General features: G+C 34.7%; 1 protein-coding gene and 1 long non-coding RNA gene across 3 annotated transcripts; both read right to left on the bottom strand.

Annotated features, from left to right (window-relative positions):
- Positions 1 to 2,191: 2,191 nt before the first annotated feature.
- LOC125777209 (uncharacterized) lies at positions 2,192 to 3,720 on the bottom strand. The gene is made up of 2 exons (XR_007422165.1): positions 3,499 to 3,720; positions 2,192 to 3,449 (listed from the first exon to the last, which is right to left on the bottom strand). It is a non-coding gene; the product is annotated as an uncharacterized LOC125777209 (long non-coding RNA).
- A 4,427-nt stretch (positions 3,721 to 8,147) lies between these two features.
- On the bottom strand, positions 8,148 to 13,271 carry LOC105225512 (ejaculatory bulb-specific protein 3). 2 transcript variants are annotated; one of them, XM_049451469.1, is made up of 2 exons: positions 13,257 to 13,271; positions 8,148 to 8,712 (listed from the first exon to the last, which is right to left on the bottom strand). In XM_049451469.1, exon 2 carries the CDS (start codon positions 8,688 to 8,690, stop codon positions 8,307 to 8,309), a length of 384 nt encoding a protein of 127 aa, XP_049307426.1. In that variant the 5' UTR covers positions 8,691 to 8,712; positions 13,257 to 13,271; the 3' UTR covers positions 8,148 to 8,306. The 2 variants fall into 2 exon arrangements, with proteins under 2 accessions (XP_049307426.1, XP_011202324.1); XM_011204022.4 differs by lacking the exon at positions 13,257 to 13,271 and adding an exon at positions 9,313 to 9,471.
- Between the last annotated feature and the right edge of the window lie 3,569 nt (positions 13,272 to 16,840).

Consider the following 16,840-nt stretch of genomic DNA (forward strand, 5'->3'; position numbering starts at 1 on the left):
ATTAAAAGAAATTGATCGTAACGCTAGCTTGGACAATTTAAAATGTAAAATTAATTCATTTCACTTCATTCATTTGTAATGTTTTGGGCAAGATATTTCCAGTTCTTTTAACAAATTTGTATGCGAGCGTGTTGGTCTTTTCTTACGCCAATCTTGCACCCAAATTCGTTTTTTCTTGCCACTTTTTGCAATTTCTTCCTCTTCCTCCATTTCTAAAATTTCTTCAATCAGAAGAGCTGCCACTAATGTGCGTGCCATGTTTATTCGTTAAAAGCTGAACGAAAATGAACTTCACACACATGCATGACCGTGTGAACGAAAACGTCAAACTTGTACATCAAGTTCGCGAGCATGTGTGACCGTGTAAAGGCCGCTATTGAGTTTGAATACCACAACAGCCTTATCTTAAAACAAAACAAATGTATCTAAGCAAACAATATATACAATATGTAAACAAACCTAAACAAATAATATAATCTGTACCTAAACAAACTATCAACTAGTAATAAGTAAACATACTAGTTAGTATAAATAGAAGTAAGAACCATGTAATAATTTAGTCTTAAGATTCACTTGAATAAAGGAAGAAGTAACAGCTTAAGCTTGTTTTTTAATTCAACCTTATTTCATATAATTCGCGTGATCTGTCCAAAAAGGCTATTGAAAAACGTACATCTGCTTGGATCACTGGCTATTATAACACGGTGGATAATAAGATACTCATGACAATATTTTTTTATGTTTTCGGCATATTACAGGAATACCTACATATGTACATATTGCATATAATATGTTTTCCTCTCGGTCTACTTTTGCGAAATAATGTTATATACAGTGTAATCCATTTATAATGGACTCGCTTAAGATGGAAACTCTGTTATTATGTACCTCTTTGTCAAGTCCCAGTTCAAACATATGTAAAAAACTCGGTTAAAATAGACTCGGTTATAATGGACTCCGGTTATAATAGACAATAAAATCGGATTTTGTCCATTATAACCGAAGCTTTCAAAATCAAATTTCAAAATAAAGTTGGCAATCAGTTGGCAATAAGCAAAATTTTGTACTTCCCCAAATTCGATCAAGAGACACAATCAGTCTCTGCAGCAGAAAATGTTCATTTTTTTTCTTGGAAATAAGTCAAAGAAGTCAAACAACTTCTGCGGTGGGCTGAAAGTGACGTTCGTTGGCTTTTCATTGTTCAAATGCAATCAATTTGCTCAATAAACTCGAAATCAAACTACAAAAAGATTTTGCCAATAAGGCATTCACCCCAAAGAAAATCACTGACTTTTTTCAAAAGACTTAATAAAACTTATTATTTTCTTAATTTTGTATTTTTATTCATAAACTTTATTGCTTGAATAAAAAAACACATTGAATTTACTTTTTGAGTTAAAAATTTTATATTCTGATTAGATGGGCACTCGGTTATAATGGACAATTTGACATGGTCCCGTGGAGTCCATTATAACCGGATTACACTGTACATGTTTCACATACATAGTTGCGTTTAAGTATATTTTGAATGTGATGATCTTCACGATCATCCAGACTAAACGAAATCTAAATGTCGTCTTCGTTCCTATATTTTGAGTCATATCGAAGCAGCTTTATCTGATTACATTAATGTTAAAGGTTATGATACACCCTCTCTAGAAAAGATGTATTAGTGATATGTATAAGCTTTATATTGTTATTAGAAAGTATGTAAGTAGGAACGAATAAAGGATATACCAGAAGCGGACGTATGTACAGAAAGTGAAACACTGACTTCTAAAAACCAACGAGTAGCGACAAAGAAACAACGATGGGAAACATTTTGTTTGCAGTGCGTGTTATAATTGCGTAGTCAAACGTTATAAAAATACAACATTTATATCGGTATTCTGCTTGTCACGTTTGTCTCATGTCTCTATTTGTCGCAATCGTAATTTAGTGACTCTGTTAGTCAGGAGTCTCATTTTTGTATTCTGGCAGATACAGTATAGTAGTATACTGTTACGATTGTGACAATTAGAGACATGAGACAATCGTGACAAGCAGAATACCGATATTAATCGTTCGTGTTTGTTATTGTCAGCGTCGTCAAATCAGTACAATACATGCACAAATTTCTAGTGTTCGCGAATGAAAAGTAGCCAAGTTTTCAAATAAGTGTGATCTGATTCCTTTAAAAAACAAAAATAAATTCTTTGTTAAGGAAATTTAAATGTTTTTTATTTAATGTGAAGCACAATCCATGCAATTAATTTCTCAATATAACATCATTCAAATGACCTCCAGGACTTCTTTTTCAGGAACGAATTTGAAAAACCCAATTTTTGAGTACTCTTTCCACTAAATCAAGTGTTAAAGCTAGATGTTTTCAAGATCAACTTCTTCCAAAAGCGGGCATAATAAGTTGGCCAAGGGGTCTGTACTTCTCTCAATTGACAGTACCAGCTTCATTTTGAAACAAGAATGGAACGATGTTTCACCAGGCCAAAACCCACACCAAATTGTTATTTTAGGTGAATGTAGTGGTTGTTTATAAATAATTTGTGGATATTCTTCGCACTAGAATCGACAGTTTTGTTTATTTACTGCAGATGATGGACAATTATTACAATAATAAAATGGCAAACGTGTACGAAAAGTTGCAATTGGAAAACAATTATTTTGATAATAAAATTGAATAGTTTGTAAATGTTGTTCTTGCGTATATCTTTCCATGATGAAATTGTAAACGTTATTGAATACAAAACGGACAAAAAGACACTTATAAATCGATAACGTCGATAATCGCTTGTGGACATGCGTTTAGAAAACATTTTTAAGCGCTTTACAATTTTCATTTTTACAATTCTGGAAAGAAAGAAAACCTAACATATTTTAATAGTGATAATAGCACCAAATTATTTATTAGGAGCCAATGTGGTTTGGCCAGTTGGAAATTACTCAAAAAGAATTGATCAATGAGTTTTGAAATAAAAGTGCCGATTGTCAGAGGCGCATAATCAATGTTTTCGAAAAAATTAATTTTAATGGTGAGGTGACCAATGACGAGCGAACTTTGAATGATACTTCCAACGTATGGTAGTTTTGGGAAGGATTTAGTATACCATCCCAGGATTTCAAGGATAAAAAGGATATGGTCAGATAGAGGAGATTATCCTGATCAAGGATATATATGATTATAGCCGCAGGAAGCTTATAGTTTCCGAGATATTCGCGTTTAAAGTTGAAAATTTGCAATATTTTAATCACATATTTTCGATATATAAAATTAATTTTTCACTTATATTTTTCACTTTTATATACACTAACACATCACTTATTCATTTGCACACATTTATTTTATATACCATAGTGCAAAAATTGCTTTTAATACACATTTCAATTATTGTTGAATTATTATTATTTTAGAATAACAAACGAATTACAAACTGTCAAATAATCAGTGTTACCTTATCGACATCATTTGTAAAAATATGTGTTTCATATAATCAGTGTTACCTTATCGACATCATTTGTAAAATAACTAAATGAAATAAAGGAAACAGATTATACCCCAAATACGAAAATCAACAACCTATGAAAAAAAATAACCCTGATCGGTCAAACAAAGAAATTATTTAAATTTAATAAGACAAACGTGTATTAAGGCTTGTATATAAATTTTATTGCCTCTAATAATTTAACAAAAGGATCCTCGTGTCTGTTGGCCACATTTTTCCGCCAAACGTACTCTACAATTAAATCGGCGAAGTTTTCCGGATTGTTGTGGTTGTCCCTCGCAAAAAACCTTTTTATTACACGCCACTGTGATTCAATACGCTGCAAGAACTCCTTTTTGCGTGTGCGGCCTTCGACCGCGCTTCAAAAAAAATAACCCTGGTCGGTCCAACACAAGGGTGTATCAAATTCTTTTCGCGTAGAACTCCTTTTTGCGTGTGCGGCCTTCGACCGCGCTTCAAAAAAAATAACCCTGGTCGGTCCAACACAAGGGTGTATCAAATTCTTTTCTCGTAGAACTCCTTTTTGCGTGGGCGGCCTTCGGCCGCGCTTCAAAAAAAAATAACCCTGGTCGGTCCAACACCGGGGTGTATCAAATTCTTTTCGCGTAGAACTCCTTTTTGCGTGGGCGGCCTTCGGCCGCGCTTCAAAAAAAATAACCCTGGTCGGTCCAACACAGGGGTGTATCAAATTCTTTTCGCGTAGAACTCCTTCTTGCGTGGGCGGCCTTCGGCCGCGCTTCAAAAAAAATTACCCTGGTCGGTCCAACACCGGGGTGTATCAAATTCTTTTCGCGTAAAACTCCTTTTTGCGTTGGCGGCCTTCGGCATTGCTACAAAAAAATTTCCCTTGTCGATCCAACACCGGGTGTATACATTTTTTTTCTCCCGTAGAACTCATTTTTACATTGACGGCCTTCAGGCCGCTTAAATTTTTAATATATTTTTTATTGTTTATCAACGATAATGTTTCCTGTATTTAGGGTATAATATTTCCTTATATTTTTTTTGTTTTAGTTTGTAAAATATTTCAGTATGGTAACACTGATTACATGAAACATTTATTTTTACAAATGATGTCGATAAGGTAACACTGATTATTTGACAGTTTGTAATTCGTTTGTTATTCTAAAATAATAATAGTTCAACAATAATTTAAATGTGTATTAAAAGCAATTTTTGCACTATAGTATATAAAATAAATGTGCGCAAATGAATAAGTGATGTGTTAGTGTATATAAAAGTGAAAAATATAAGTGAAAAATTAATTTTATATATCGAAAATATGTGATTAAAATATTGCAAATTTTCAACTTTAAACGCGAATATCTCGGAAACTATAAGCTTCCTGCGGCTATAACCATATATATCCTTGATCAGGATAATCTCCTCTATTCGACCATACCCTTTTTATTCCCGAAATCCTGGGACGGTATACTAAAGCCGACCCGTATTTTCCAGTTTCGTAAATTATGTTTTCAGAGACCTTATAAAAGACAGAACGATTGCTATATACAATATAAGGACGACATCATTATTGCATCCAAAGTCGTTGATGGAAGAGTAATGAAATTGAAACGAGTTTTAGAAGTAGGATCGCGATAGGGTGTGTGTATCAAATGGAAAATGTGTCATTTTTTAGAGCGATTTAATTTACTTTGAAATATCGTTGAGGCGGGGACATTTAAGCCTTCTCAGGAAAGGATTCAGGCCATTAAAAATTGCCAAATTATAGAAAACCTCTTGCTTCAAACTATTTGTGAGTAGATATGCATCACTGGCAAAACCTTTGGCAAATTTGCTAAGAAATGGTAGCAATTTCAAAATAGAAGCAGAACAGGTAATGTCTTTCACCGGTTCTTCGAGTATATAACCCTCGTGGTGATATCGAGATAGGACAATATTTATGCAAAAATTTAGTGGAGATTATGATTTTCAACAGTTTTTAAGTAGAAAAACAAGTCAGACCGAAGAAAAGTACAGCTCATAAGAACTAGAGGTTTTATCAGTTATTACAGCGTTAAAAAATGGCAAATATATTTGAAAAGAGAAAAAGTTTACAATATTTTCAAATTGAAATGCATTTGTGCTTACGTTGCGAAAAGAAAACATATCCTACAGAGTTCCAAGGTGGGCGTTATTTTTATAGGAATTTGACTACTCAGATGAGACATGTAGATGGCTTAATCACAGTTGAATGACCATTAGACAATGGCAGTTGGGCCATATTAGAAAAGGGTCCTTACGAAGATTTCTATTCCGCTTATGAAATTTTAGATACTTCCAAAGAACTAGTTCTTTTTCCCTGTGCAATGCACATTGCATTGCATATATAAAACCCAAGAGCTAGTAGAAAAATTTTATTATATTCCGCACCAAGGCCAGGAAGTTGTTCGAATAGTAATCAGTTCTGTAGAGTGCATTGTAGCAAATACAAAAATGAGTAAAAAAGAAGGCTTACTTACCCCCATTCCTTAAGATGATCACCTATGTATCTCTGAGATCATTTAGAACCTTTGACCAAAACGTTTTAACCACATTTTATAATTTTAAGACGCTTTATCTAAATTTGTCTCATTATATTCCACAAAAGATTACTAGTGTATCCGCAGTGATTGATAGGTTACGTAAATAAGCTGCTATTTTTTGGAACTCAAGCTTTTAAAGACTATTGTGTTGCGCAGGGAATACAGCATTTTTATATAGCGATGGGTGTACCGAGGAGAAATGCACAGGTAAAACGCACCCACCGAAGGATTATTTCAATGTTGACCAATCCAAAGTAATGGTATGAAAACGTCGCTAACATACTTACAAACGTTTCTAAACAACTATTCAAATCGTAGCACAAAGGTGTCCCCATTTAATTAATAACAGAGCTTAACATGCGTGTAGAAAACCAGGTAAAGTTGGGTGAGACTTTGAAAACGAAGTAATCAAAGAGCTAGAAACAGAAAGTGAATAGTTTAGGGAGACGGCTAGAAAAATATCAAAGCAGTATAGGAAGAACCGAAAAAACTTTACTGTAACGAGAGAAGCGGAACAAAGGTAAATGAATTAGTAGCTATAAAGCGTGCACAATTTGGTATCAGATTAAGAAAAAGTTCCTAGGGCCGTACGAAATTGTTAAGAAGTTGAATTACAGCCGGTGATGTCAAGAAGGTAGGTGAACATAAAAAACCGAATCGAACGACAACAGAGTCAGAGTTCATGAGAAAATGGTGTACGTCGTTCGCGGACAAACGAATGTTACGACCTGGTGTGGAGACATTTGTGACTACATTTCATCTGGATGTACTAATAAGAAAATTCGAAGTCAAACTCCCTGAGTAAAAATAAAAAAATAATGGAGGTGATATCACATCGTGAAAAAATTATCTAATCTAATTACCTAGAATGCCGTATTAAAATTAAACGTTTATTTTTGGATCCCTATGTATTTAACAATTCTTAGTAGAGGTACATATATATGATAATGGTTTGAAACAAAAACGCTAAACTAAAAAAAAGTAACATAATTAATGATTTTTTGTTTAAAATTGGTCCCCTTTTAAGTATGATGATTATGGTTCTATGGACATATTCAGCTACTTGGCTTGAAATTTAATTTTTTGGGGAAAAAAATATAAATTACAGTATATCTCCGTTTTGCTGCTGAACATTTTTGACGAGGGTTCAAACAGTACTAAGGTACGGAAACACAAAACTGTCTGAATATGTTTTTCAGTACGGCAACTTATCTTTCTAACGCCATATTGTGTGAACCAATCAGACTTATACAACGTGAGATATACATATGTTACTAAAACCATCTATTGGAAAAATATTAAAATTTTTCTTTACCTAATACTTTCAGCTAGTTTTATTGTAATTTTACAAAAAGTTATTGTTCACTTCGCAAAACTTGGGATAACATAATTCTTTATTTCGCGTACAAAAAAGTCTAGAAAAATTTTATGTTTTCCGAATTAATAATAATATTAGGTTCATATTTCGCTAATTAGTCTTTTTCTAGATTTCAAATCTTTAGTTTAATTATTATTTATTTTTTGCTTGTAGTATTACCTTTCTTTTTATATACAAGATTTAATGTGTTAGATATACAGCCTTAACCATTTTTGTCGTCTATGAAGAATAAGTTTTATATTCAGAGAATGATACAGTCTCATAAATAATTATATTGATACTGGATGTAGCAAATAACGACACAAATGTGCACAGTAAATAAACTAAGATATCCATTTCTTTAAAATTTGTTTGTTTGTAAATATTCTAACTAGGAAGAAATACTTTCGAATTTTTTGTTTGTGCTTCGAATTGGAAGCATTTTATCTGTGAATGGCCTTAAATAAATTTGTATACTAAAATCAGTAGGCTCAATTTAAGAAAAATATAGTTTCTAAGTTTGAATGATAATTACTTCAGACTTTTGAAAGGTTGTACTTTGCTATTATGTACTGATTTCATTTAAGGTAGTGGTAAAATTTTTAGATTCTTTGCCAGTTTTCAGAAATTGTAGTATATTCACATGCCAAGCAAACGAAATTAATAATCACGTAAAAGAACGCAAATGATCTAATTGTTGTATATTACTTTCAACAGGTAAAGTTATCATGCCTTTAGTTGATCAGTAACTAAACGTCATAGATATAAATGTCTATTCCCAGAAATATTATTTATTTATTTACACATATGTCAGCGCTTACACGAGTACATGTGTGTACAAAGATGTGCTTATCTACAAATATGTACTGACAAAACTATTTACAATATGTATTAGTCATATATATTATGAATTGTTAAGGTGATTTAAATTGTGATGCCTTGTTTCTCCGCTTCTTTCTTATATTTGGCTGCATATATACCCTCAGGGTCATACTTAGCTTGCAGTTGTTTCCATTCATCGGGTTTGTTATCAATGACATAACGTATAACTTTGTCGGTATTTTGTTTCTGTTTTTCACTACATTTGCTACATTCAGTTTTCAGTGCATCTGGAAGCGTCTTCTTTAGTTCTCGTCCCTCTGGTGTACACTTGCCCGTTTCAATCAAACATTTAAAATAATTATTGAATAAACGATCTGACTTTAATATTTCATCAACGTCAATATTGTCATATTTAGTTGTGTATTTATCTTCGGCAGTGGTGAAATAAGCTAAAGCTAAAACGCCGGCCAATATAAAGAGTTTCATTTTATATTTAAGTGTTCAATGCCTGTAAGGAATAAAGATATATGAATGATGTTGTAAGTGGAAAAAACTTATAAATGATGGCAAGTCCTCTAACAAAGAAACGCTTTTTCTATTTATTGTTTTCCCATTAAAAGGAATACTTAATTACGAAAACTTTCATATAATTTCCTATACTCGCATGCATAATAAATTGGTATTTGTATGTTAAGATGATGTTGTTGAGTTTGTAACTGTCACTGCTAGAGTACAACGGTTGAATACTGTAATTATATTGCATGCGCATACATTAACGTATTTTGTTTGCACTTATTGTCAGCAGTCAAGTGCAAAAAAATACACATGAGCGTTAATATATATATATATATATGATATATATAAACATACATATGCATATACATATATATATATATATATATATATATATATATATATATATATCACCATATATTGTCCTATAGAGATGTATGTAGTTAATTTTGTCATTATTCTACTCATTATGTAATGAAAAGTATTTCTCAATAATAGATCAAAACTGATAGTTGCTTTTGATAAACACTTTACAACCTTGAACACAATTTCATTTTTATAAGCAATAAAAAATTGTATTTGAGTTTAAACTTACAACGGCAAAAGAAACGAAACAAAAGATTTAAGCAACGAACGTACACCGTGTTGTATCGTAAACTTATAGCAACTGCAAAAGCTATCGAGACTATCTCGCTTTTATAGCTTACGCGAATGAAGCAATCAATGCTTGTTATTAGTTTCATGGGTTAATTACCTTGTTAAATGCTCTTATGTACATACATATATATATATTTAATTTAACAAACACATATATATCCCTTTAATTTCATAAGAAATAAGCAGCTATTAACTTAAAAAAGTTTAGGTCACTGATGAGTAGTTTTCGATTGAGTTTTCTGACATAATTTTCTCCTACTTGTATCGAAAGCTCACATGTTCACCTTTAAATTGTTAACTATACACTATACATATATATTTTTTATACCTTGATTATACAATACCTATATATTTCTAAATAGATTTATTGTTAAATAAATACGTGCATTTCGGGTGACTTAAGCACAGTTGTTTTTTGACAATACATCTAATTCCTTCAATATTAAATTTTGCATAATTTTTTACAGATTACACCGCACCTCAACATAATTTTACAAAAGCAGTGAATATTCATATATAAATAAAAACTTTCATACAAGTTATATAATACAGTTTATTATTTTGTTACTGCATTTTTTCATTTTTCCAAATTAGGAGAACTTCCATTTTATTCCTATAGTTATGTTTTGTAATAGTAAACAAATCGTAGAAAACTTAAAATTCATTCGGATACCAATAATGTTATCGGAATAAAACGAATAGTACCGTTGAGATGAGTCGTGTCGCACATCTAAAATAAGAGTCGCAAGCATCGAATATGCGGACTTCAGCGCCTACATCTGATTTTTACCCATATTCGTTGCCAAACTGTACTTAATAAAATACAGAGAGTTTTTTTTTATATTTTAAAGAAATTAAATAAACGTGAAATAAATCAATTTTAAGCCTTGGTCTAGCTTAATATAATGATTTCCAGCCATGTGATGAACGCATTCATGTATTTAAGCTCGTCTCTTTAGTTTGAGTTTTTATACTCTGGATAGTCCACGATGTTTGTAACAGCCTAAAGGAGACGTCGAAAACCCTATTAAGTATACGAGGGCTGTCTGATAAATAACCGACCTCAACGTGAAGCTAGCGGCACATCTGAAAAAAAGTTTCTACTTCAAATTGTGCATATTATAATAGCTACTCGCCAAAATTTCAGAAATTTATCTTGCGCAATTATCTGTTGACAGTCGTTTTTGTGAGTCTATTTCGGTGATTTCCCTAAAATGGAAAAAATTGAATATCGAGCTGTAATTAAATTTTTATTTTTGAAACTCAATACGCCTTCACAAATCAAAGATGAGTTGGACTCTGTGTATGGTGACTCTGCACCATCGTTTACCACCGTAAAATTTTGGGCAGCTGAATTTAAACGTGGTCGCAGGAGCTTGGAAAATGATGAACGTCCTGGGCGTCCAAAAACTGTAACCACTAACGAAAACATCGCTAAAGTTCATCAATTGGTACTAGACGACCGCCGGATTAAAGTTAGGGAAATAGCTTAGATTATGAAGATGTCAAAAGAATGTGTTTGTCACATATTAAACCAAGATTTGGGCATGAGAAAGCTGTCCGCGCGTTGGATGTCGCGTTTGCTTACGCTAGACCACAAACGTGCGCGCATGAACATTTCCAGCGCTCTGTTTGGAAGGGTTGCAGAGATGGGAGCATCGCTGGGAGAAGTGTGTGGAGTTACAAGGAGACTATGTAGAAAAAAAAACAAAAAATTTGAAAAAGTCGCGTGCATCATGGTTAGGTCGGTTATTTATCAGACAGCCCTCGTATATTGGGTTGTTGGGTTGTCAAAAAAGTCTTGCGGTATTTTCGCTAGTTGGCGCTGAAAGCGCGTAGTTCTAGTTTTATTCGTCGCATAGGGTCATGCTATACCTTTTTGGAAAGCTCATTTCACGGGCTAACGCGTGTTTGATTGATTGTCGTTTCTTTTAAGTCGTTCGTGAGTTATAGCGTCGCAATCATGGAGCAAAATAAAGAGAAAATACGCCATATTTTACAGTACTACTACGATAAAGGCAAAAATGCATCTCAAGCCGCCAATAAAATTTGTGCAGTTTATGGACCCGATACAGTTTCCATTTCCACCGCACAACGATGGTTTCAACGTTTTCGTTCTGGTGTAGAGGTGGTCGAAGATGCGGTCATTTAACGGTTATATTGAAAACTATTAAAAGTGTTAAATAAATTCGGAAGAGACATTAAATTTTACACTCAAGATGGTACCGAAGAGCTTCATGGAATGTAAGAAAGTATAAAAATTGTACCAGGGTTGTGGAACGGCTTAGGAACTATTAGACCAATTTCTAAATCAAATATATATTTACAATACTTGTATAAAGCATAACTACCTTCTTATTTTACGTTGTGAAAATGCGCGAAATTACAGAATAAATTTCCAATTCCGTACATACCGAAAGTACGGTATGTGGACCACTTTATTTCCTACGGCGGACATTTTACCGAAAAAGTCCTTATTTTTCTGCAAATAATATTTCATGATGGCAAAAATGGATAACATTGGTTCAGTACTTTTACTTGCTCCTACATACCTTATAGAGAGATTTTCGAAGTTCAACTTGACTTTATACTGCATGCACCGGTAAATATGTAAGATATCTTAAAGAAATGAAAAGAACATCAAGGCGCAATCATTGTATGTCCTTGTACTTAAAATATATAAAATTGTATATAACTTACCCACGAAATTAAAACTTCCAGTTGAAATTAAAGCGTATATATTGGATAATAAATAACCTAACCTTACCCAAGTTATATTCACTGATCACGCCATACATAGACCTAAAAGAACTTACACTCATATAGACGTTCAGTTAATACAATCTGATGTTTTCGTCTTACAGGATGTCATCCTTTTTTGCGAAATTTAATAGAGACTTGATATGTAATCGCGATAATTCATTTAGTCTATTGAAATATGAAGTTCCTTGATATCTAAGGCATGATAAGTCCGATATGAGCAGAGGCGGTGTCCCATCGCCTCTCTCTTCTTGTTTCCTTTTTGCATATGTCATTATTAATAAATCACTTACGAGTTTGTGTATGTGATATCAGTAAGCTGGGACCTATAATCAGGACAAAAACCGTCCTGCAGTCTTTTCGAGAACATGTTTACAAAAAGCTTGGTTACCTTCCGTGCTCCTGCATATGTACTTGGCGATCTTAAAGCATTCCATCTCACCTCTATCCGTCTGTCAGTTTCGAAAATTTCATTGTTTGTCGTCTTTGAAGACTCGCATATTTTTTGTACTGGTTCGGTACTTAGCCAGATGGCACTTTGGCAATCTCATCAGCTTTTCGTTTCCCGGAACGAACCATATAAGCAGTCCTTTTCTCCCAACCATCACATCTACTGCCTTCTATGGACATTCTCTCATGTCTTTTGTTGGGACTTGAATTGTTCTTTTCCCCTGGCCCAGTTTAATGTGTTATGCCTAATGGTTCTTGTGGATTGCAGCTGTTTTCACTGCAATGCAATTTTTTGATGGGTAGGGTGACCCTTCTACTGCAGCCGTTAGAGTGGCTATTAGTGATTTTCCTATACAGAGAATAGAGCGACAAAGTTTCATTTCATTTTGGTAATCCGATATCGCCCATCGGTATATTCTTTTTTCATTTTTGCCATTTGGCGGAGTTCTGGCAATTTTAGATCTCTTACGAAAAGAATTTTCTGATGTATGCCCAATAATATTTTCAGAGGCCGTACCTCACTAGAAAACAGTTGGGAATACCTGTCAACAGGTCCGTTCAGTCTTGTCCTCTTACGTCTTATTTATATTACCGGTGGTTGGCAACACCAAGACCAAGAGGGAATGAAGAAAGAAACCATAAGAAGGGGATACTACTGATGCCTCAAAACACAACGGCAAAACAAAATTATAACCACGTTGTGCCTGGATTGTTGTTCTTAGGGGAAATAATTAATAAAACAAATCTGCCGCGGAAAGATGGACAGGTATGTAAAATATTTATAAGATACAAAAAATTGTACTTATCTGTCTTTCGATTTAATCGCCCACTTGCGTCCGTCACCTGACTGTAGCAGAAGAAAGATTTGATTTTAAAATTGCTGAAAACACTTGGAAGAACTATAACAAAACACTGGACCGCACAAAAAACGCGCCCCTTTTTGCTGATATCTCAGTTTCCACAGCACATATTCATTTCGTTTATACTATGTAAGTATAACTATTGCATTCTCTCTACCTATCTCATATACAGTGTCGAATAAAACATATTGGACTCATATCAACGAATTACATTATCATCTCCTATTCTCGCAATTATCATTTTATATACATACTGTAGACACCCTATGAGTTTCCACAGCACATATTCATTTCGTTTATACTATGTAAGTATAACTATTGCATTCTCTCTACCTATCTCATATACAGTGTCGAATAAAACATATTGGACTCATATCAACGAATTACATTATCATCTCCTATTCTCGCAATTATCATTTTATATACATACTGTAGACACCCGCACTAGTGTTGTGTGAGTGAACGATTCAGAGTAACGAACATGAATATGGGTTAGTTGAATATTGAGCGTGAACTTGTAAAGTCGTACTATCAATGAACTCGATAAAATATCATATTTCCATTGCATAAAATTACCGAGAATAACTGTATTTATTATCGGATTGTTTAGAAGTAAACAAGTAGGTGAGGTATTAAAGTGACGACAAGGATGGGATCAAATTGACTCGGAAAAAGTGTAATTCATAATGTGGAAAATTTCTGTATGCCACATTTTATAAGTGCAAAATGGCCGCCATTCGTCTTCAATACTCGTCAATGTGATTCGGCGAGTTTAAAATCCCCTCGTTCTGAGCTAAATAAAGAGTACATGTTTCGTTTCAGATGTAATTCAACTAGTGGGCGAAACATTGGATTGTGTGGGGATACAGAATACATAAACAAGCCAAAAGGCGTGTGAAAAGTACGTAAAGGAATTGTATTAAATTGCGCATGTAAGCCAGAAGGTGTCGAATTCAATTTCGTTAGAATCAAGGGTATTAAGTACGAAAGCGAGCGTAATTAATTGTGCCCATGTATCACAGCGTGACCAATTAAATTTTGCCAAAGCCACTATAAAGGCGCTATAAAGGTGTAACAAAATCTGATTTCAGAACAGAGGGTGACGAATTCAATTTTGTCAGTAGATAACACGTAAAGTGACAAATTTAATTTTGTCAATGCCACCAGGCGATTTGGAGACGTAACAAATTCGACAAAAGTGACAAATTAAAATTTTTCCAATAATATCAAGCGTAACACAGGTACAACAACGCACTCGTAGTAGAAATGGGGATTCGTTCATTCTTGTGCGACAACATAGATAAGGCCCTTGTTCGGTCAGAGTGGGAAAGGTGGTTTCGATCCTTCTCCTTATATCTTCAAGCCGAAGACATAAGTGATGTAGTGAAAAAGAAAAACACCTACACCTGGGGGCCCCCAACTGCAGGAAGTAGCTTTTAACATTCCTGGTGTCTTAGTCGAGGGAAGTAAGGAAGTGAACTCCTTCGAAGTATTAGTAGCCAAACTTGATGAATACTTCTCGCCAAAGCGTAATTGTACTTTCGAAAGACACCTTTTTTGAAATTTATCCCTTTTTGAGGGGGAAAATTTCAACAAATACTTACTACGACTCCGGCATCAAGTGTCGAAGTGCGAATTCGGGAAAACAGCCGCAGAAATAAATGAAATTTGCATCAAAGATAAAATAATAGACTCGTGGGCTCCAGTCGACTTGAAGAAAAAGGACTAGGGACATTTTAGTAACGATCCAAAATGTCCGGCAAAGTCTTCGAAATGCAACAAATGCGGCTTGATTAGACATTTTGCTAGAAAATGTAGAACAAAAAAACGAAAGAGCGACCACAATCAAAGTTCTCCCAAGAGGAAGCGCACAGAGTCATACAAAGTGCGAAATGTAGAAACGAACGAAGAAGAAGAGGTAAATTGTTTCAAGATATGTGGTATCGGTGGTTGCCCGATATCAATGGTAATTGATTCAGGCACGCGTCTCAACTTGGTAAGCGAAAGTGACTGGGGAACACTGCGTAAGAACAAGGCTGTGATATTCAATGAACGGGAAGACCACACAACCCAGTTTAAGGCCTATGCGTCAAATAAAGTTCTGAACGTACTTCAAGTTTTCGAAGCACCTATATCGGTAAAGAACAAATTGGAGAAAATTGCTACCTTCTTCGTAATAAAGAATGGGTGCCAGTCCTTATTGGGGCGCGACACAGCTATGCAGCCTTGAGTTTTAAAAGTAGGCCTAGGGGTAAATAGCGTGGAAATTGCACAACCTTTCCCAAAACTGCTAGGAGTTAAGACCAATTAAATTCAATTATCAATCGACCCTACCGTAAAACCCGTACAACAGCCGATGCGTCGCATACCGATAGCCTTGGAAGAGCAGGGCCTTCTTCATGCATATCTCCAATAGTCATTGTGTATAAAGAAGGGGGAGAAATGAGGTTGTGTATAGATATGCGGCGAGCAAACCAAGCAGTGCTGCGCGAAAATCATCCGCTACCAACGTTTGAGATATTCATGACGAAGCTAAGAGGCGCCAAGTACTTTTCTAGGATCGACTTGAAGTGTGCATTTCACCAGCTAGAGCTGGATGAATTCAGTCGCGATATTACCACTTTCATTACGCATAAGGGTTTATTTAGGTAAAAGAGGCTGATGTTTGGGATAAATTCAGCCCCAGAGATCTTCCAGCGAGTCATAGAAAAACTGTTATGCTCTTTCAAAAATGCATTTAATTATATAGACGATATCATAATATTTGGTAAAACGGAGCCAGAACATGACGAAGCGGTAAAAAGAGTGGTAGACGTGTTTAGAGATAACAATTTAATGATGAACGAGAAGAAGTGCGTTTGGAAGGCACAAAAGCTAAAATTCTTGGGACACCTGTTATCTGAGGAGGGCATAGCACCTCACTCTGATAAGATTGAAACGATTAGGGACTTCCGCCCACCACAGTCAAAGGAAGAGGTAAGGAGCTTCTTGGGTCTCGTGACATACGTGGGGAAATTCCTCCCGGACCTCGCTGATACAACAGAACCGTTGAGAAAATTACTCAAATTAAACCAAAAGTTTATCTGGGATAAAAGCCAACAAGAATCTTTTGACAAATTGAAGGAGGGCCTATCAAACGTACCAAACCTGGCATACTTTAACACGAAAAAAAGAACTCGTCTAATAGCAGATGCAAGCCCAGTAGCGCTAGGGGCGGTACTTTTACAGTTTGACGATCAGAATGAGCCACATATCATATCGTTTGCGAGCAAGAGCCTATCAAATACGGAAAAGAAATACTCTCAGACCGAGAAGGAGAGCCTTGCACTAGTTTGGGCTGTTGAAAGATACCACTACTACTTAATGGGGCTGCAATTTGAGTTAATCACCGACCAT

Source organism: Bactrocera dorsalis, chromosome 3, assembly GCF_023373825.1.
Source record: "Bactrocera dorsalis isolate Fly_Bdor chromosome 3, ASM2337382v1, whole genome shotgun sequence".
NCBI classification, from domain to species: Eukaryota; Metazoa; Arthropoda; class Insecta; order Diptera; family Tephritidae; genus Bactrocera; species Bactrocera dorsalis.